Raw genomic sequence first — 21,129 nt, 5'->3', positions numbered from 1 at the left:
TTTTATATCGAAAATAGGATACGATTTAACGGCGTTACACGTTGTCGTTACTTAAAATAGATTAGGAATTCTATTTCTACCAATGCGCGTGCGCAGTTGTGATGTGTAAACTTCCGGGGAAGCCGTATGTTGGAAAGGAAGCAATTATAGATAATTAATAATTGCTGTTTCCGATAGTATTCAAACCTGACAGTGATTTCAAATGGCGAATATAGTAGTAGCTTACATATTTTGGTTGTTTGGTGGTCCGTTTGGACTTCATCATTTTTATTTAGGACGTGATAGACAAGCTTTCGTATGGTGGATATCGCTTGGTGGTCTATTTTTAGGCTGGTTTCGAGACTTGTGGAGACTGCCAGAATACATATATGAGGCAAACAGGGACCCCAGGTTTGTGGCGGAGTTTGCTGACAGAAGAAGACGTCATGAGAAACCACCTTGGAGTATTGTGCGGTTCGCCGGACAAATTTTCATTGGTAAATTTAAATTACTGTTAAATACATACATGTACAAATGTTTCATTCTTTATGTACAAATGTTTCATTACTAATTTCCTCCACATACAAATTGTACACACATATTATGCCAGTCAATTGTAGCCACCCCTACCCCAGGTCAGGGGTTTACCGGGGATAGCCGGGGAAATGGACCGTGTTTTTACCTTCCAGGTGGCCACGCAGTGCCGTGTGAATGTGGTGGTTTTGTCTTCGCGCCAAAAATAGCGGGGGATGGGCCTTACCTGCATGTATGTTCCCTGGGGTGCGAGTATTTAACCCACAGTTTTCCACCACAGGGCGGGGATTTTACCCGGGCTTGGCTGGACGGAAAGTCAAAGTCCCTGCTATTCCCTGGACCTGGGGGCGGTTGTTTTCAATAATAATGTTAATCTTAATATTTTGATAGTCTGCATTGGTTTATTATTATTCATGACAGGCAACAGCTACCAGCTACGTAAACAAGACCCTGTTGCTCCCGTCCCACCCCCCAACCCAAATTCAACACCAAAAATGCTTGGAACATTATAATAAACAGAAAAAAACTTAAATATCAACCAGGTCAGTTGAGGTTGAAAACAAATTAATGTTATACTTACCTGGTAGCGATTTTGGAATATCTTATGCATGTGAGTAGGTTTTAAACTTATGTTTTATTCCCTGTGACAGTTTTTTTTGGGGGGGGAGGGGGGGCTGTCAAGTAAGAACCATAACTCTGGGTGCAAGATTTGTTTAGTTATTGTCAATTGCTTTATTGTAATCCTTTGTTGTAAGTCAAAATCAATTCATTTCTTAATTCTGTCTGGGATATGGCAGTCTGTGTCTGCTCTTGTTTGATATTAAAACTAAATTCTATAAATTTCAATATCCAGTTTAAAAAAAAAATGTTTTGCTATTTTTTCAATTCACAAAAAGGCAAGAAATAACACTGAGGTTGGTACAATGTTTTAGTGAAATGTGGTTGTCTGTAGCTGGGTAGTGCCCACAGTGTATTACCATCAGAAAAATGCTGGGAATGTAACTGAGCACACCTTGATGAAAATTGAGCATGCTAACATCAACATGACTATAATTAATTGGTCAATTTTGTGGATTCTGCAGCTGTTTCAGAAATTATGCTTAAAGCAAACATGCATGTCAGAAATGAATCATTTATACTGGTACATGTATACCATTGTTCGCAGACACTTGGCTGTTGAATGCCAGATTCAAATGGCTTTGACTTATCTGTCATTACCTGCCCAAGCTTGTGAAAGTAATTGGCTGTATGTGCTTAAACATGTTGTACATTGAAATCAACACATTTCAAAACCTTTGCTGATACTGGAAAACAATTTTCTGTCATTAAATCTTTGCTCAATGAGTCAATAAAATGAAAATTTGGATAACTGCTCAGTCACAATGATTAAACATGTAATTTAAATGTGTTACTTATAATAAGATCAGTATTTAGTTGTTTATTTGTCTGTTAAGTTATTAATATCATAGATAAAGAGCTAGGCAAATCTGTGAAGGAGTCTACCAGGCACTCCTGTTATTATCATCATCATCATCATCATCATCATCATCATCATCATCATCATCATCATCATCATCATCATCATCATCATCATCATCATCATTCTATCCCAGCTCTGAACAAGTTAATACAACATTCCAGTAAAAAAGTTGCTACAGGTTTAATCCGCTGAACTGGCTATTAACAAGTTGTTACAGCATTCATTCCAGTGAAATAATTACTACAGCATTATTCCTCTGAACTGGCTATTAACAAGTTGTTACAGCATTCATTCCAGTGAATAAGTCTTTACAGCATTATTCCAGTAAACTGGCTGTTATCAAGTTGTTACAGCATCATTTCAGTGAAATAGTTGTTACAGCATTCCTTCTTGTGAACTGGCTGTTAACAAGTTGGTACAGCATTATTCCAGTGATATAAATAGTTGTTACAGTTTTCATTTTAGTGAACTGGCTATTAACAAGTTGGTACAGCATTATTCCAGTGATAAAAATAGTTGTTACAGTTTTCATTCTAGTGAACTGGCTATTAACAAGTTGGTACAGCATTATTCCAGTGATATAAATAGTTGTTACAGTTTTCATTCTAGTGAACTGGCTATTAACAAGTTGGTACAGCATTATTCCAGTGATATAAATAGTTGTTACAGCATTCCTTCTTGTGAACTGGCTGTTAACAAGTTGGTACAGCATTATTCCAGTGATATAAATAGTTGTTACAGCATTCCTTCTTGTGAACTGGCTATTAACAAGTTGGTACAGCATTATTCCAGTGATATAAATAGTTGTTACAGCATTCCTTCTTGTGAACTGGCTGTTAACAAGTTGGTACAGCATTATTCCAGTGATATAAATAGTTGTTACAGCATTCCTTCTTGTGAACTGGCTATTAACAAGTTGGTACAGCATTATTCCAGTGATATAAATAGTTGTTACAGTTTTCATTCTAGTGAACTGGCTATTAACAAGTTGGTACAGCATTATTCCAGTGATATAAATAGTTGTTACAGCATTCCTTCTTGTGAACTGGCTATTAACAAGTTGGTACAGCATTATTCCAGTGATATAAATAGTTGTTACAGCATTCCTTCTTGTGAACTGGCTGTTAACAAGTTGGTACAGCATTATTCCAGTGATATAAATAGTTGTTACAGCATTCCTTCTTGTGAATTGGCTGTTAACAAGTTGGTACAGCATTATTCCAGTGATATAAATAGTTGTTACAGCATTCCTTCTTGTGAACTGGCTATTAACAAGTTGGTACAGCATTATTCAAGTGATATAAATAGTTGTTACAGTTTTCATTCTAGTGAACTGGCTATTAACAAGTTGGTACAGCATTATTCCAGTGATATAAATAGTTGTTACAGCATTCCTTCTTGTGAACTGGCTATTAACAAGTTGGTACAGCATTATTCAAGTGATATAAATAGTTGTTACAGTTTTCATTCTAGTGAACTGGCTATTAACAAGTTGGTACAGCATTATTCCAGTGATATAAATAGTTGTTACAGCATTCCTTCTTGTGAACTGGCTGTTAACAAGTTGGTACAGCATTATTCCAGTGATATAAATAGTTGTTACAGCATTCCTTCTTGTGAACTGGCTGTTAACAAGTTGGTACAGCATTATTCCAGTGATATAAATAGTTGTTACAGCATTCCTTCTAGTGAACTGGCTATTAACAAGTTGGTACAGCATTATTCCAGTGATATAAATAGTTGTTACAGCATTCCTTCTTGTGAACTGGCTGTTAACAAGTTGGTACAGCATTATTCCAGTGATATAAATAGTTGTTACAGCATTCCTTCTTGTGAACTGGCTGTTAACAAGTTGGTACAGCATTATTCCAGTGATATAAATAGTTGTTACAGTTTTCATTCTAGTGAACTGGCTATTAACAAGTTGGTACAGCATTATTTCAGTGATATAAATAGTTGTTACAGCATTCCTTCTTGTGAGCTGGCTATTAACAAGTTGGTACAGCATTATTCCAGTGATATAAATAGTTGTTACAGCATTCCTTCTTGTGAGCTGGCTATTAACAAGTTGGTACAGCATTATTCAAGTGATATAAATAGTTGTTACAGTTTTCATTCTAGTGAACTGGCTATTAACAAGTTGGTACAGCATTATTCCAGTGATATAAATAGTTGTTACAGCATTCCTTCTTGTGAACTGGCTGTTAACAAGTTGGTACAGCATTATTCCAGTGATATAAATAGTTGTTACAGTTTTCATTCTAGTGAACTGGCTAGCCTATTAACAAGTTGGTACAGCATTATTCCAGTGATATAAATAGTAGGGATGGAAACCGGATACCAAATCGGTATCCGGATATTCGTATCAAGTATTCGAATACTATCCGGATACTCGTATCAAATTGTTTTCATAATAAATAAATTTCCTATTATATGTCACCCTCCTTCTGTTATTTGACATAATTGTCCACTTAATTTATAATTCGTCATATGGCAATTCCACTTTTTCATTCATTCTTTCTCAGTCTTAATAATTTATAATGTTATAATCAAAGCTAAACAACTCATTTTACGTCATAAAACTCATTATGAATACCACATAAACACCTCGCGAATTTGATAGTCACTTTGGCCGAGGTGGTTGCTTGGTTACTGCCACGTGCTTACAAGTTTGTTATTTATTAGCAGGTTTCACGTTAAATGCCGCTTTGATTATTTGATAGTCGATTGTAATTTTATTTCATTACATTGTTTGATTTAATGCAATACCTACAATTTCTTCGGTGTTTTGTAATGAAGGATATAATTGTATTTATTGTTCAGATAGCAATAATTTCTTCATGCATATTCATCAAAAATACGATTGGTCATTAATAGTTTTGATTGCACGACCCTTATCTTGTGATTGGACGTACAATTCCTACGGATTATTGATCAATCCGTTTAATACCAACTAGTGCCAATTAGTGTCAATTGAGCACATCTGAGATTATAAAACAACACTTGCCATTGTAAACAAGGTCATAGAACTTCACAGGGTGCTGCACAAGGACACAATATCACGCCTTGTGCAAACACCCAATTAGCAGACAATTTGTGACACATACCCGCTTCGCGAACGACACTGTTGATCACCTGAAATATTTCATCTGAAAAGTTTTATTACAATTGCTATGTCTCTGCTAAGCTATTGAAATTTTAATTGTTAACGAATATTCGAATACCCATTTTGGTATCTGAATACTTGAATGATATCCAGATATCCGGATACTCTGATATTCGCTTCCATCCCTAATAAATAGTTGTTACAGTTTTCATTCTAGTAAACTTGCTATAAACAAGTTGTTACTTTATTATTCCACTGAAAGAGTTGTGACAGCATTATTCCAGTGAACTGGCTGTTAACAACTTGTTACAGCATTCATTCAAGTGAGCTGGCTGTAAACAAGTTGTTACAGCATTGTTCCAGTGAAATAGTTGTTTCAGCATTTTTCCAGTGAACTAGCTGTTAACAAGTTGTTACAGCCTTATTTCAGTGAATTTGCTGCTAACAAGTTGTCACCCCATTATTCCAGTGAACTGGCTGTTAACAAGTTGTTACAGCCTTATTCCAGTGAACTTGCTGCTAACAAGTTGTCACAGCATTTTTCCAGTGAACTGGCTGTTAACAAGTTGTTACAGCATTATTCCAGTGAACTTGCTGCTAACAAGTTGTTACAGCCTTATTCCAGTGAACTGGCAGTTAACAAGTTGTTACAGCCTTATTTAAGTGAACTTGCTGCTAACAAGTTGTTACAGCATTATTCCAGTGAACTGGCTGTTAACAACCGTGAACTTGCTGTTAACAAGTTGTTACGGCATTATTCCAGTGAACTGGCTGTTAACAAGTTGTTACAGCATTATTCCAGTGAACTTGCTGTTAACAAGTTGTCACAGTATTATTCCAGTGAACTGGCTGTTAACAAGTTGTTACAGCATTATTCCAGTGAACTTGCTGTTAACAAGTTGTGACAGTATTATTCCAGTGAACTGGCTGTTAACAAGTTGTTACAGCATTATTCCAGTGAACTTGCTGCTTACAAGTTGTTACAGCCTTATTCCAGTGAACTGGCCGTTAACAAGTTGTTACAGTCTTATTTCAGTGAACTTGCTGCTAACAAGTTGTTACAGCATTATTCCAGTGAACTGGCTGTTAACAAGTTGTCACAGCATTATTTCAGTGAACTGGCTGTTAACAAGTTGTTACAGCATTATTCCAGTGAACTTGCTGCTAACAAGTTGTTACAGCCTTATTCCAGTGAACTGGCTGTTAACAAGTTGTTACAGCCTTATTTCAGTGAACTTGCTGCTAACAAGTTGTTACAGCATTATTTCAGTGAAATATTTGTTACAGAATAATTCCAATGAACTGACTATTAACAAAATGTTGCAGCATTTTTTTTCCAGTGACCAATCTGTAACAGCATTTATTCCAGTGAACTGTCTCTGAACTAGTTATCATAGCATTCAATCCAGTGAACATGCTGTGAACAAGTTGTTACAACATCATTCCCGTGAACTGGCTGTTAACAAATTGTTACAGCATCCTTCAATAGTTGAAACAGCATTTTCCAATGAACTGGCTGTTAACAAGTTGTTACAGCATTATTCTAGTGAACTAGCTGTTAACAAGTTGTTACAACATTCATTTCAGTACACTGGCTGTGAACAACTTGTTACAACATTGATTCCAGTAAACAAGTTGTTACAGCATTATTCCAATTAACAGGATATTAACAAGTTGTTGCAGCATTATTCCAGTGAAATAGTTGTTACAGCATTACTCCAGTGGACTGGCTGACGTGGCTGTTAAAAAAATGATGCAACATTATTCCAGTTAACAATTTCTAACAGCATTCATTCCAGTAAACTGGCTATTAACAAGTTGTTACAGCACCATTCCAGTGAAATAGTTGTTACAGCACCATTCTAGTGAAATAGTTGTTACAGCACCATTCCAGTTAAATAGTTGTTACAGCACCATTCCGGTGAAATAGTTGTTACAGCATTATTCCAGTGATATAAATAGTAGGGATGGAAACCGGATACCAAATCGGTATCCGGATATTCGTATCAAGTATTCGAATACTATCCGGATACTCGTATCAAATTGTTTTCATAATAAATAAATTTCCTATTATATGTCACCCTCCTTCTGTTATTTGACATAATTGTCCACTTAATTTATAATTCGTCATATGGCAATTCCACTTTTTCATTCATTCTTTCTCAGTCTTAATAATTTATAATGTTATAATCAAAGCTAAACAACTCATTTTACGTCATAAAACTCATTATGAATACCACATAAACACCTCGCGAATTTGATAGTCACTTTGGCCGAGGTGGTTGCTTGGTTACTGCCACGTGCTTACAAGTTTGTTATTTATTAGCAGGTTTCACGCTAAATGCCGCTTTGATTATTTGATAGTCGATTGTAATTTTATTTCATTACATTGTTTGATTTAATGCAATACCTACAATTTCTTCGGTGTTTTGTAATGAAGGATATAATTGTATTTATTGTTCAGATAGCAATAATTTCTTCATGCATATTCATCAAAAATACGATTGGTCATTAATAGTTTTGATTGCACGACCCTTATCTTGTGATTGGACGTACAATTCCTACGGATTATTGATCAATCCGTTTAATACCAACTAGTGCCAATTAGTGTCAATTGAGCACATCTGAGATTATAAAACAACACTTGCCATTGTAAACAAGGTCATAGAACTTCACAGGGTGCTGCACAAGGACACAATATCACGCCTTGTGCAAACACCCAATTAGCAGACAATTTGTGACACATACCCGCTTCGCGAACGACACTGTTGATCACCTGAAATATTTCATCTGAAAAGTTTTATTACAATTGCTATGTCTCTGCTAAGCTATTGAAATTTTAATTGTTAACGAATATTCGAATACCCATTTTGGTATCTGAATACTTGAATGATATCCAGATATCCGGATACTCTGATATTCGCTTCCATCCCTAATAAATAGTTGTTACAGTTTTCATTCTAGTAAACTTGCTATAAACAAGTTGTTACTTTATTATTCCACTGAAAGAGTTGTGACAGCATTATTCCAGTGAACTGGCTGTTAACAACTTGTTACAGCATTCATTCAAGTGAGCTGGCTGTAAACAAGTTGTTACAGCATTGTTCCAGTGAAATAGTTGTTTCAGCATTTTTCCAGTGAACTAGCTGTTAACAAGTTGTTACAGCCTTATTTCAGTGAATTTGCTGCTAACAAGTTGTCACCCCATTATTCCAGTGAACTGGCTGTTAACAAGTTGTTACAGCCTTATTCCAGTGAACTTGCTGCTAACAAGTTGTCACAGCATTTTTCCAGTGAACTGGCTGTTAACAAGTTGTTACAGCATTATTCCAGTGAACTTGCTGCTAACAAGTTGTTACAGCCTTATTCCAGTGAACTGGCTGTTAACAAGTTGTTACAGCCTTATTTCAGTGAACTTGCTGCTAACAAGTTGTTACAGCATTATTCCAGTGAACTGGCTGTTAACAACCGTGAACTTGCTGTTAACAAGTTGTTACGGCATTATTCCAGTGAACTGGCTGTTAACAAGTTGTTACAGCATTATTCCAGTGAACTTGCTGTTAACAAGTTGTCACAGTATTATTCCAGTGAACTGGCTGTTAACAAGTTGTTACAGCATTATTCCAGTGAACTTGCTGTTAACAAGTTGTGACAGTATTATTCCAGTGAACTGGCTGTTAACAAGTTGTTACAGCATTATTCCAGTGAACTTGCTGCTTACAAGTTGTTACAGCCTTATTCCAGTGAACTGGCCGTTAACAAGTTGTTACAGTCTTATTTCAGTGAACTTGCTGCTAACAAGTTGTTACAGCATTATTCCAGTGAACTGGCTGTTAACAAGTTGTCACAGCATTATTTCAGTGAACTGGCTGTTAACAAGTTGTTACAGCATTATTCCAGTGAACTTGCTGCTTACAAGTTGTTACAGCCTTATTCCAGTGAACTGGCTGTTAACAAGTTGTTACAGCCTTATTTCAGTGAACTTGCTGCTAACAAGTTGTTACAGCATTATTTCAGTGAAATATTTGTTACAGAATAATTCCAATGAACTGACTATTAACAAAATGTTGCAGCATTTTTTTTCCAGTGACCAATCTGTAACAGCATTTATTCCAGTGAACTGTCTCTGAACTAGTTATCATAGCATTCAATCCAGTGAACATGCTGTGAACAAGTTGTTACAACATCATTCCCGTGAACTGGCTGTTAACAAATTGTTACAGCATCCTTCAATAGTTGAAACAGCATTTTCCAATGAACTGGCTGTTAACAAGTTGTTACAGCATTATTCTAGTGAACTAGCTGTTAACAAGTTGTTACAACATTCATTTCAGTACACTGGCTGTGAACAACTTGTTACAACATTGATTCCAGTAAACAAGTTGTTACAGCATTATTCCAATTAACAGGATATTAACAAGTTGTTGCAGCATTATTCCAGTGAAATAGTTGTTACAGCATTACTCCAGTGGACTGGCTGACGTGGCTGTTAAAAAAATGATGCAACATTATTCCAGTTAACAATTTCTAACAGCATTCATTCCAGTAAACTGGCTATTAACAAGTTGTTACAGCACCATTCCAGTGAAATAGTTGTTACAGCACCATTCTAGTGAAATAGTTGTTACAGCACCATTCCAGTTAAATAGTTGTTACAGCACCATTCCGGTGAAATAGTTGTTACAGCACCATTCCGGTGAAATAGTTGTTACATCACCATTCCGGTGAAATAGTTGTTACAGCACCATTCTGGTGAAATAGTTGTAACAGCACCATTCCAGTGAAATAGTTGTTACAGCACCATGCCAGTGCACCATGCCAGTGAATAGGCCTGGTACTCAGTGTCATTTATTTTAGCAAACTGTTTGAACTGTATTATATTACTTAATTTAATAACTGAACTGTTTACACCTTTAGGTATGCTGTTGGGATACCTATTCCGGCTGGCGATTGCTGAAAAAGTACTTCAGGAGTTTGACCCGATCTTCAAGATCATCCTTTCAGTAGTTCTTCCCGTGTTAGGCACATCTGTTGGTGAGATTTATTTTGTATTTTGTACCTTAAACTGAAACATTTGCTTTAGTAATAGGGTAATAAGTGTGGCTGCTCTTGACCAGTAGATGACCCTTTAGCTTGAAGGTACGTAGGTAATGGTCAGGGTCACACTCATCAGTGTAATGAAATAACATAATAACTGTTTGAATATTGACGATACAAACTTAACTACATTGTAGATGTTATGAAAATCATGTCGGCTCATAACATTAGAATGGCTTCACTTGAAGGACTATGATCCTTCTTTAGGTTTTACTAGATATATATCATGTCCACACAACAGTAGGTCAAAGGTCAAGGTCATGGTTGTAGTCAATACATTTTCTTTTGTTTCAGGTGTAAAACTGGTGGCTAACATAGGTCACAGGAAGTGCAACATGAAGTGGTGCGTTTTAGGAGCCATGATCTCAATCCCCTGGCTGCTTAATGACCAACCATCTGTGTCAGCAACTGCTTTGTTTTCTTCCTTTCTTGCCTCATATAAGACCGAATGGGATCCCGACAGGAAACGACCAAAAGGAGCATGCACATGTATAAAACGAGCAACAGTATTAACATTTTGTTGCTGTATATATGTTCTTCTCTGGACAAGCGCAATTGTGTTCAATGTTCATGTTACCACGTCCGATGGTACCGAAGTTCCAATAGAGGAAGCCTTGAAGAATTTCTTCAATTCTCCAGCATGGAAAGACTTTAAGAAGTCTTTCTGGGAAGTGTACAATGTCTGCAATACCAAGGGTTGGGACTTCTGCTATAGACAGGTTATACAACACTTGGATCCTTCAGGAGAACTTCATGCATATTCTGTAAGTTTTTTAGAGTGAGGATTATTGAAATTTTGCCTCCTGAAATCTTCTTGTTAAAATTCTTTTTATCTTGTCTGTTTTCCAACAAAATAGATGAGGTACTGTGATAACCCTGGTGCGGTTATCAGTATAGGTGTTGTAATGCAAAAGTTTAACCTTAGTTCACATGTTGCTTGTGACAATGTACACATGTGAAGCAAGAGCCATAACTGTGACCTTACAGTAATAATTGTTGATTTTCCCATTTGACTGAAAAAGCAACCCCAGACCAGCTCTTGTAGAGTCCTCAAGAAAAACGTGTTATTATTGAACCCTTTGCACTATCAATGTTCTTGCGTTACAGTGTCAAGGGAGATCAATGTGTAGAAGATTTATGATTCCAGTACATTGTTTGAATTTGGTAAAAAGCAGTAACTTTTATTTGATATTGTAGATTCTTGAGTTTGAGGGAGAAAGTCCAACTCCGGAGCAAATCAAGTCTCGATGCAGAAAACTTGGGAGCAAATGGCATCCAGATAAACACAAGACCAAGGAGGAGAAAAAAGTTGCTCAAGAAAAATTCATAGAAATCCAACAAGCCTGTGATATATTAAACACTATGCGGAAAAGACGGACAGAAAAAAATATGGAGACCCCTTCTTCCACTGAACAATCATCTGACAAGCACTCAGAGTTATGATACTAGATCTGCACTGTTTTTACACATAACTTTAGAGTTTTTCAATGTAGCTGGAAGGGTAAATTTTTGAAATTTTTGTGAAACCTTTAGCAAACAAATTTAATGCCTAGTAAAATATAATATTTTTTTTTATATTTTTTTTAGCTCACCTGAGCACAAAGTGCTCAAGGTGTGCTTTTGTGATCGGTCTATGTCCGGCGTCTGTCGTCCGGCGTCAACAATTGGTTATAATCACCTTCTCCTAAACCGCTTAAACAATTTTGATGAAACTTCATAGGAATGATCCTTGGTTGGTGCTTTTTCAAAATTGTTCAAAGAAATTAATTCCATGCAGAACTCTGGTTGCCATGGCAACCTAAAGGAAAATGTCAACAATAGGTTATAATCATCTTCTTCTCCTAGACCGCCTCGACAATTTTGATGAAACTTCATAGGAATGATCCTTGGTTGGTGCTTTTCCAAAATTGTTCAAAGAAATTAATTCCATGCAGAACTCTGGTTGCCATGGCAACCTAAAGAAAAATGTCAACAATTGGTTATAATCATCTTCTTCTCCTAAACTGCTTGGACAATTTTGATGAAACTTCATAGGAATGATCCTTGGTTGGTGCCTTTTCAAAATTGTTCAAAGAAATTAATTCCATGCAGAACTCTGGTTGCCATGGCAACCTAAAGGAAAATGTCATAAATTGGTTATAATCATCTTCTTCTCCTAAACTGCTTGAACAACTTTGATGAAACTTCATAGGAATGATCCTTGGTTGGTGCTTTTTTAAAATTGTTCAAAGAAATTAATTCCATGCAGAACTCTGGTTGCCATGGCATCCTGAAGGAAAATATAGGCTGTCGTGTTTGCACTGTGACTTTCTCTTATAGGGACAGATTTTAAAATGACCTGCCATATGTTTTCGACATACCAAGACAACGTGTCGTGTGCAAGACCCATATCCCTACCTCTAAGGTGAAAGATACACTAAGTGTTTATTCACAATGTAATGCTGAATATGAGGACATAAAGAGTGTTGGCTGTCAAGTATGGTTGGTATTTTTTCTATGCCCAGAGGCAATTTAAAATAACTTGCAATATGTATTTGACACATAAAGGCAAGATCAACTTTTTATGTACTTGTTCATAGGTCAATGTCACATTTGGGGGCATTGGTCGCATACTGTGACAGCTCTTGTTCAATATTCTTTGAGAAACAAGCTATAATTATTGATAACAAAGGTTAAACTCTTTTACTCAGGTGAGCGATTTAGGGCCATCATGGCCCTCTTGTTTTACTTTTTTTATTTTTGGTTCTTGGTGAAAACTGAACAAAAACTATTGCAGTCTGCTTTGTACATAGAACTGCTATGTACATATATACTTTTTATGATAATAGTAAGAGGCAGAGGGTATGTTTTGCAGAGAAAAACTTGAGCTTTATGTTGTTATTCCAACACCAGTCAATTCCTTTTCTATGTATGTTCAGTTTGTTATTAGGTAAAGCTATATGTGCTTGTATTCCTTTTCTTTCTTTAACGAATTAAATAAAATATTCATAATTAAGTTGAGATTGGTTAATATTATTTTATCATTGTTTGCAATGATTTAATAATGGCTCTGCCACCTTAAAACCATGTGATACATGTCCAAAACCAAATAATCATGAAAAAAGGACTTGCGATGTATAAAAACAGTCAATAGTAAATGTACTTGATCTGCCAGATATTTTTACCTCAATATTCATTCAGTGTTACTGCTCTTCCCCAGAAATGATTTTGTGATCTGATATCTCTATTCAAAATTTGTTTTGTGAAGATTCAGAAAAATATGGATTTCTACCATCTATTCTATGTCCAACTGTGAAAATACAGAAAAATACAGCATCGCAGCCATAATGTAACCATCCATATCACACTTATGATGTTACAGCATCGCAGCCATAATGTAACCATCCATATCACACTTATGATGTTACAGCATCGCAGCCATAATGTAACCATCCATATCACACTTATGATGTTACAGCATCGCAGCCATAATGTAACCATCCATATCACACTTATGATGTTACAGCATCGCAGCCATAATGTAACCATCCATATCACACTTATGATGTTACAGCATCGCAGCCATAATGTAACCATCCATATCACACTTATGATGTTTTGTAATCCTAGTGTCACTGATGTTTTAACAATATTTCCTATTAAATTATTAACTTATTTTTTTCAGGAATGTACTGTATCAACCTGTATCATATATAATATTTTTAATGGTGTTTAGCTTAGACCAGCTCAAAACCAAATAATAGGGGTTGGAAAGTCTTTGGTTTAGGAGTTAAAAAGTCTTTAATATGGTTATTAAAATAATTCAACTAGGGGTTGAAAGTCTTTGATATAGGAGTTAAAAGGTCCAAACAGGTAGGGATTGAAAAGTCTTTGAAATAGGGGTTTAAAAGTCTAAGGGTTGAAAACTGAAAAGTGTTCTTTTTTAGAAGGGTTGAAAAGCCTCTTGGGGTTGAAAGGTCCTGCTCCCCTGCAGAACAGTGTGTATGAAATAAACTATTATCTTAGGTAAAACATATCATATGGATTTCCATCAATTAATTACATCTTCATTAAAAATCAAGAAAATGGTACATTTTTTGCGTAAAGGTACTGGCAACCGAAATAACATTTTTAAGCGTAAAACTGAGTATAGCTTTGGTCCCAAAATGAATAAGTTCTTAGTCGTTTGTAACCACAACGTAATCGATTAAAAATGGCGTCTGATGAGATGAAACTAGTGTAAAGATATTTAAAAATTGGAATTTGTGTCACTGGTTGAGTAAGAATACTTCAGGTAATTTTTGATATGATTTATTGCATTCAAATTCATTAAAAGATGCTTAAATCTTATCGCTAAGATATCGGCACAAAAGTATTAGCTTGGAATTGGATGGATACAATGTCAGGACACAGGTAAACAATAAAACAAAACTTCAAATATATTCCTAAATAAATAAATAGGTATTCTTTTAAGAGATTTAGGAAAGTTGAAATATTTTCCCATTAAAATGTATTGCCAGAACCTCCAATTGGATTAAGCCCATTGCCAATGTTACCAATTGGAAGATTCCAATGGGACAATGTTCCAATTGGAGTTTTCCAATTTCCTGACTTTTCCCATATTGAATTGTGGGAAATATCCAATTGGAAAAATTGGTCGACGGGATTTTTTTTTACAAAAAATGATAAAAAGTACTATAAACGCACTTTTTCAAGATAACATTTTAACCATTAATGATAATGATTGTTATTTATCACTAATTCCTTTTTTGAAAATGTGGGAGAATTTTCCAACAAAAAATGTTGGGCTGATTTCCAATTGGAAAAAAACATTTTCCAATGGGAAGGCCTTTTTCCAATGGGAATCCCATTGGAAAAAATTACTTTAAATGCAGAAAAAACATATTTCTAAATTAAATTTCAGGAAACAAAAAATATCTCTTATTAGTATTACCTAACACATTTTAAAAATACAAAAATAAAAAACATTGGGTGAAAAACAAAGAAAATAAGGAAAAATTCCGGATTTGCAAACTTAATCCGGATTCTGTTTATCGTTGTATCAAATGTATCTGTCTTGTCCATTACACTGTCATATGTGCGTAAACACCAAACTTGACGTGATATAGGATGACACAAAAGGATCTCATCATAATATCATCTATAAAATTTACTCATCACATTTTTAAAGATTGCAACAAGTTAACAATGTGGTGATGTAAGTGTCTAGAAAAAAAATAATTCTCTTTACAATTTTTTTTCTTTCTCAATTTAACTTTAGTATGCTTTCCTAAGGGAGGAGCATATAGTTTCAACTTTGTCCAACCATCCGTCTTTTGTCCATCCATCCAAATGTTACATCCTTGTCCGGAGAGAAAGATGGATACTATTAATGGGATTGAAATAAAACTTGGTATATAGATAGATGGAAATGAGAGGAAGTGTAGTGCACAAGAACCATAACCCTATCATGCATATTTATTCATTTATCTCCCTTATGCCTTTTTTCATAATCAGTGCTTGTATCATTGAAGGCACAAAAGGAAGTTAAATGAAACTTGAATATTGATAGATGGCAATGAGATGAAGTGCAGTGCACAAGCACCTTTATCCTGCCCGCCAATTTTTCTGTTACATTTGTGAATATTTGTCACCATTTGCTCTATTTTTATATCCTCATTCATTTTGGAACTTGTTTTTAAGTATTTACAAAATCAATAATCTCAATAGCTGCTGTTTTGTGATACAATTATTAAACGAACTATGCATGTGACTGTATAGTCAACTTGATGTAAGATATTGTCGGTAAGTGCACCTGAGGTTTAAGAACATGTATATATAGTTATTTTGCTTACAGGCATGGAAGAAACGTAGGTTGTTACCTGGGTGCTGGCATAATTTTCACTTAGATTGTTTTCGATACATATTAATAAAATATTTGCCATGAATTGACCACTGTACTCAGATGTAAAATGTTTTTGAACTATATTTGAAGGTCAATGTACAAATATTTTAATTTTGTATGTCTGTGCCCCAATTTCTCAAACAATCTTCAGTTTTAAAGGAAATGATATTTAAGATCATCTTAAGTTATAATCAAGTTTAAGTACAGTATGTTATTTGTCTATACGAAATAAGATACTTATAAGTATAGTGATTCCCTTAAGATGTTTCGAGAAATTGAGGCCATGTTATCACATATTTTTAGGGAATCAAACTTGAGTTGGGCAAAAAGGAAATATGTGAAATTTGTAAGTTGGTAGTGTTCAATTATTTGTTCCTCATTACAGAGTGCAAATTATCTTGAAATATAAACATCAGTTTCATGATGTCAAATGGGAACAACTTTTCCTATCTTGCACAAATTTTGCTTGCAAAAGGTGAAGAGTAGCCTCCATTGCGTCATGTAAGTTTTATTTTTTCCAGAAAACTGTCTGGGTCCTTAAATAAATTTGAAGAACTATGTTAGTTTATATATTGGGTCAAAAATAAATAACTACATATTTGTCATCAGGCGTAAAATTATCTTTACCAAAATAACTTTTTTCATCAATATTTATCATTATGAGTGAATCTCTTTAAAGTACCGGTAACTTCTTGAATAATACAAAAGATATACTTTATGAATATGGCTCTCAATATTATGCCATTCTTACACGAGTTTTACAAAATAAGATAATTCAGTTTCATTAAGTGCTTATTAAATGAAAATTCTTATGATTGAAAAATGTATCTTTAATTATATTTAACTTTTTATTATTTCTACCAAGAAATCAAAAAGCAATTGTTCGACATTTCTGTATGGGGAGGTTTGCAAGGGATGTGGCATTCGAGTAATTGCATATGGAACAGTCTAGGACTGGGAACTGGGTGCCATTTATAAGTTATCTTTGGAGCAATGTATAACCTAGGGTTGATGTTCACCAGTACATTAGGTACAGAATCGCTCGTAGGTATGAAATCACTCCTAGGTACAAAATCGCTGGTAGGGTGCTTAATGAAACAGCTCCTGGTCTCAGAGGCAGACATATTGTTTTAGGAACACTGCTGACCAACTTGAATCCCTTTTTGGAAATATTGAAAATAAGTTTGAGTTGTGCTTTGAAACTGCAATAGCTATTAGTATTGATGTGTTTTTGTTTTGCCATATTATTTCTTTAGTTACTGTATGTAGTTGTTAGAATTGTGTTTATGATTTTTAAAACCTTTAATGTTTGTGTCTTCCATGGTTTCTTGTTTTGATTTATGAATTACATAACTGTGAAAATCAGTGATTATTATAACTTCATATAATTATGTCATTATAAAACCAGCTCATAAAATAAACCTATTTGCACATGCAAAGTGCAAGTTAGAACATAACAAAAGATATCAATGCAAAGATAAATGTATTGTCTTTTTTTGCCAATTCTCTGTCAATCATCACACAATCATGTATTCTTCAGGAAAATAAATCATGTTGTTTAGGCCTGGCAGAAAACATTATTCCTGTAACTATTTAGACAAGTATAGCAGTTGTGTACAACATATACATGTTTTTTATGCCCCCGAAGGTGGGCATATTAAAATCGCACCGTCCGTCCGTCCGTCCGTCCGTCCGGCTCTGTAACTTTCCCTTGTATGGACAGATTTTAAAATAACTTGCCACATGTGTTCCACATACCAAGACGACGTGTGGCGTGCAAGACTCGTGTCCCTACCTCAAAGGTCAAGGTCACACTTAGTGTTTATTCACAATGGAGTGCTGCATATAAGGACATAAGAGTATAGGTTGTCGTGTCTGGGCTGTAACTTTCTCTTGTATGGACAGATTTTAAAATAACTTGCCACATGTGTACCACATACCAAGAGGACGTGTCGCGTGCAAGACCCGTGTCCCTACCTCAAAGGTCAAGGTCACACTTAGTGTTTATTCTCCATAGAGTGCTGCATATAAGGACATAGAGTATAGATTGTCGTGTCTGGGCTGTAACTTTCCCTTGTATGGACAGATTTTAAAATAACTTGCCACATGTGTACCACATACCAAGACGACGTGTCTCGTGCAAGACCTGTGTCCCTACATCGAAGGTCAAGGTCACACTTAGTGTTTATTCACCATAGAGTGCTGCATATAAGCATAGAGTATAGGTTGTCGTGTCCGGGCTGTAACTTTCCCTTGTATGGACAGATTTTAAAATAATTTGCCACATGTGTTCCACATACCAAGACGACGTGTCGCGTGCAAGAACCGTGTCCCTACCTCAAAGGTCAAGGTCACACTTAGTGTTTATTCACCATAGAGTGCTGCATATAAGCATATAGTATAGGTTGTCGTGTCCGGGCTGTAACTTTCCCTTGTATGGACAGATTTTAAAATAATTTGCCACATGTGTTCCACATACCAAGACGACGTGTCGCGTGCAAGAACCGTGTCCCTACCTTAAAGGTCAAGGTCACACATAGTGTTTATTCGCAATGGAATGCTGCATATAAGGACATAGAGCATAGGTTGTCGTGTCCGGGCTGTAGCTTTCTCTTGAATGGTCAGATTTTAAAATAACTTGCCACATGTGTTCCACATACCAAGACGACGTGTCGCGTGTAAGACCCGTGTCCCTACCTCAAAGGTCAAGGTCACACTTAGTGTTTATTCATAATGGAGTGCTGCATATAAGGACATAGAGTAAAGGTTGTCGTGTCCGGGCTGTAACTTTCCCTTGTATGGACAGATTTTAAAATAACTTGCCAAATGTGTTCCACATAACAAGACGACGTGTCGCGTGCAAGACCCGTGTCCCTACCTCAAAGGTCAAGGTCACACATAGTGTTTATTCACAATGGAGTGCTGCATATAAGGACATAGAGTATAGGTTGTCGTGTCCGGGCTGTAACTTTCCCTTGTATGGACAGATTTTAAAATAACTTGCCACATGTGTTCCACATACCAAGACGACGTGTCGCGTGCAAGACCCCTGTCCCTACCTCAAAGGTCAAGGTCACACTTAGTGTTTATTCACAATGGAGTGCTGCATACAAGGACATAGGGTATAGGTTGTCGTGTCTGGGCTGTAACTTTCCCTTGTAAGGACAGATTTTAAAATAACTTGCTACATGTGTTCCACATATGAAGACGACGTGTCCTGTGCAAGACCCATGTCCCTACCCCTAAGGTGAAAGATATACTAAGTGTTTATTCACAAGGGAATTCTGAATATAAGGACATAACAGTGTAGGTTGTCAAGTATGGGTGGTATTTTTTTATGTTCAGAGGAAATTTAACATAACTTGCCATATGTATTAGACACATAAAGGCAAGATCAACTTTTCATGTACTGACCTTGTTCGTAGGTCAATGTCACATTCGGGGGCATTCGTCACATATCGTGACAGCTCTTGTTTTTACATAATTTCTGCAAGGTTTGTTTAAAGTTTATTTAGATAGAAAATTGCTGTTCTAAAATCAAAAAGTGTTATCAAAACATGAATAGTTATTAGTTATAACTTGATATGACCGTAAAAAGGCCAACTACCAAAGATAGACTCTTCTGAGATTTGATTTGTAAGAGTGTATGTGTTTTTCTAAGGAGTTCTTTTGCTTTCTTTCATGAAGTTCTTTTAAGAATACTATGTGCTCATGTATTAGCTTTATGTTGTTTTTCAGTATTATAAATATGAATTGCTTACACTTGATTCAAAGTTATATTTAATATGCCTGGTTGGATGGAATACAGCATGGTAGTATTACCACAGTTTAAAGTTTGCTAATGGTATGAGGAATACTTGGTCTGATAGAATGCTAGTGTACGCCCTTACTCTCAACTTACAGACATTACTAACTGTGTTTTAAAAGGGAACTAGGGACAGTCCCATGGACCTGGCTGTATTTTACCCATCACTGATACAACTGGTTTAGCCCCTCACAGTTGATTTATCCAGATCTATTTCTATATATCAATTGTCACAGCTTATTGTCCATGACTTTCAAGCTACAGTAGTCTAAAAACAGATTCAGGGCCTCACAAACTTTCATGAAACTGAACGTCACAAACATGTTTTCATAAGATATAAAAGAAAAATGTTGATATTCTCAGTAAATATTGTCTTAATAGCTCCAAATTCGGAAGAAAAGATATATTAGGCAGATTAATTATTAAGTTCACAGTTCAAGTTTTGTTTTACAATGGTGGAATACCATACAATATGAGAAAAAAGGTAAACGCATTCACATGTAGTTCTCAAATCAACTTAGTAGTTGTTCATTTGTCTCTTTGACCAAATATGTCATTTTGAAAGTCCAACTTGCATTTACTTTGGGTGATATTGTGATCACTCATACCTCATTTTGTGGAGAAAAGGGGATAACCAGTAGTTAATGCTGCATTGTTCCGTACGGTCAACTATCTGGGGGTAAAGAAAAACTGTGACTTCTCTGAGATATCCCAACATTCTATGCATTTATATACCTGCTCAGATAAAATAGCTATAAGCAATATTTGCTCTTTAATTTTTGGTTTTAAATGTTTATGTTTTGGTCATAAGTTATATGTACACTACTTTATATGTTTTACATTTTGAGTGAATTGCCATGATATATCGCCGAGTTTATCTCATTGAAACTATTTTTACTAGATTCACTTATTTTACATTAATGACTGCTGTTTATATAAGAAATGTTTGTTGTTGATGTTTATGAATGTATGTTATTTATATTGATAAGGTAATCGGTGTTTCTATAAAATCGTAAACAAAAGTATCAATTATAGTTGTTATTATTTTCATCTATATGAACATCTATGTATTATCTTTATTATTGAAAAGTTTACTCGTCTGATTACGTTGCTTATTTCTTATAACTTAATATTTATGCCCCCCTTCTTTGCACATGTCGGTATTGGTCGGTCGGTAGGTTGGTCGGTCAGTCCATCGGTAGACCAAAGCTTGTCCGAGTGATAACTCAACAATGCCTGCACCT

The 21,129-nt window shown here is 35.5% G+C and overlaps 1 protein-coding gene across 1 annotated transcript; it reads left to right on the top strand.

Annotated features, from left to right (window-relative positions):
- The first annotated feature begins 110 nt into the window (after positions 1-110).
- On the top strand, positions 111-20,908 carry LOC128240684 (dnaJ homolog subfamily C member 22-like). The gene is made up of 4 exons (XM_052957400.1): positions 111-476; positions 10,017-10,133; positions 10,491-10,960; positions 11,394-20,908. The coding sequence occupies exons 1-4, from the start codon at positions 203-205 to the stop codon at positions 11,637-11,639; spliced, it is 1,107 nt and encodes a 368-aa protein (XP_052813360.1). The 5' UTR covers positions 111-202; the 3' UTR covers positions 11,640-20,908.
- Positions 20,909-21,129: the final 221 nt, after the last annotated feature.

This window comes from Mya arenaria, chromosome 7 (genome assembly GCF_026914265.1).
Source record: "Mya arenaria isolate MELC-2E11 chromosome 7, ASM2691426v1".
NCBI lineage: Eukaryota > Metazoa > Mollusca > Bivalvia > Myida > Myidae > Mya > Mya arenaria.
The sequence above is the reverse complement of the archived record's forward strand: the minus strand, read 5'-3'. Positions and strand labels throughout refer to the sequence as shown.

Bases quoted from the DNA above. Each gene is read 5' to 3' on its own strand.
- LOC128240684 (XM_052957400.1), top strand. From the start codon at position 203: ATGGCGAATATAGTAGTAGCTTACATATTTTGGTTGTTTGGTGGTCCG. The intron at 477-10,016 runs GTAAATTTAAAT...TTACACCTTTAG, and splicing joins CGCCGGACAAATTTTCATTG to GTATGCTGTTGGGATACCTA. The intron at 10,134-10,490 runs GTGAGATTTATT...CTTTTGTTTCAG, and splicing joins CGTGTTAGGCACATCTGTTG to GTGTAAAACTGGTGGCTAAC.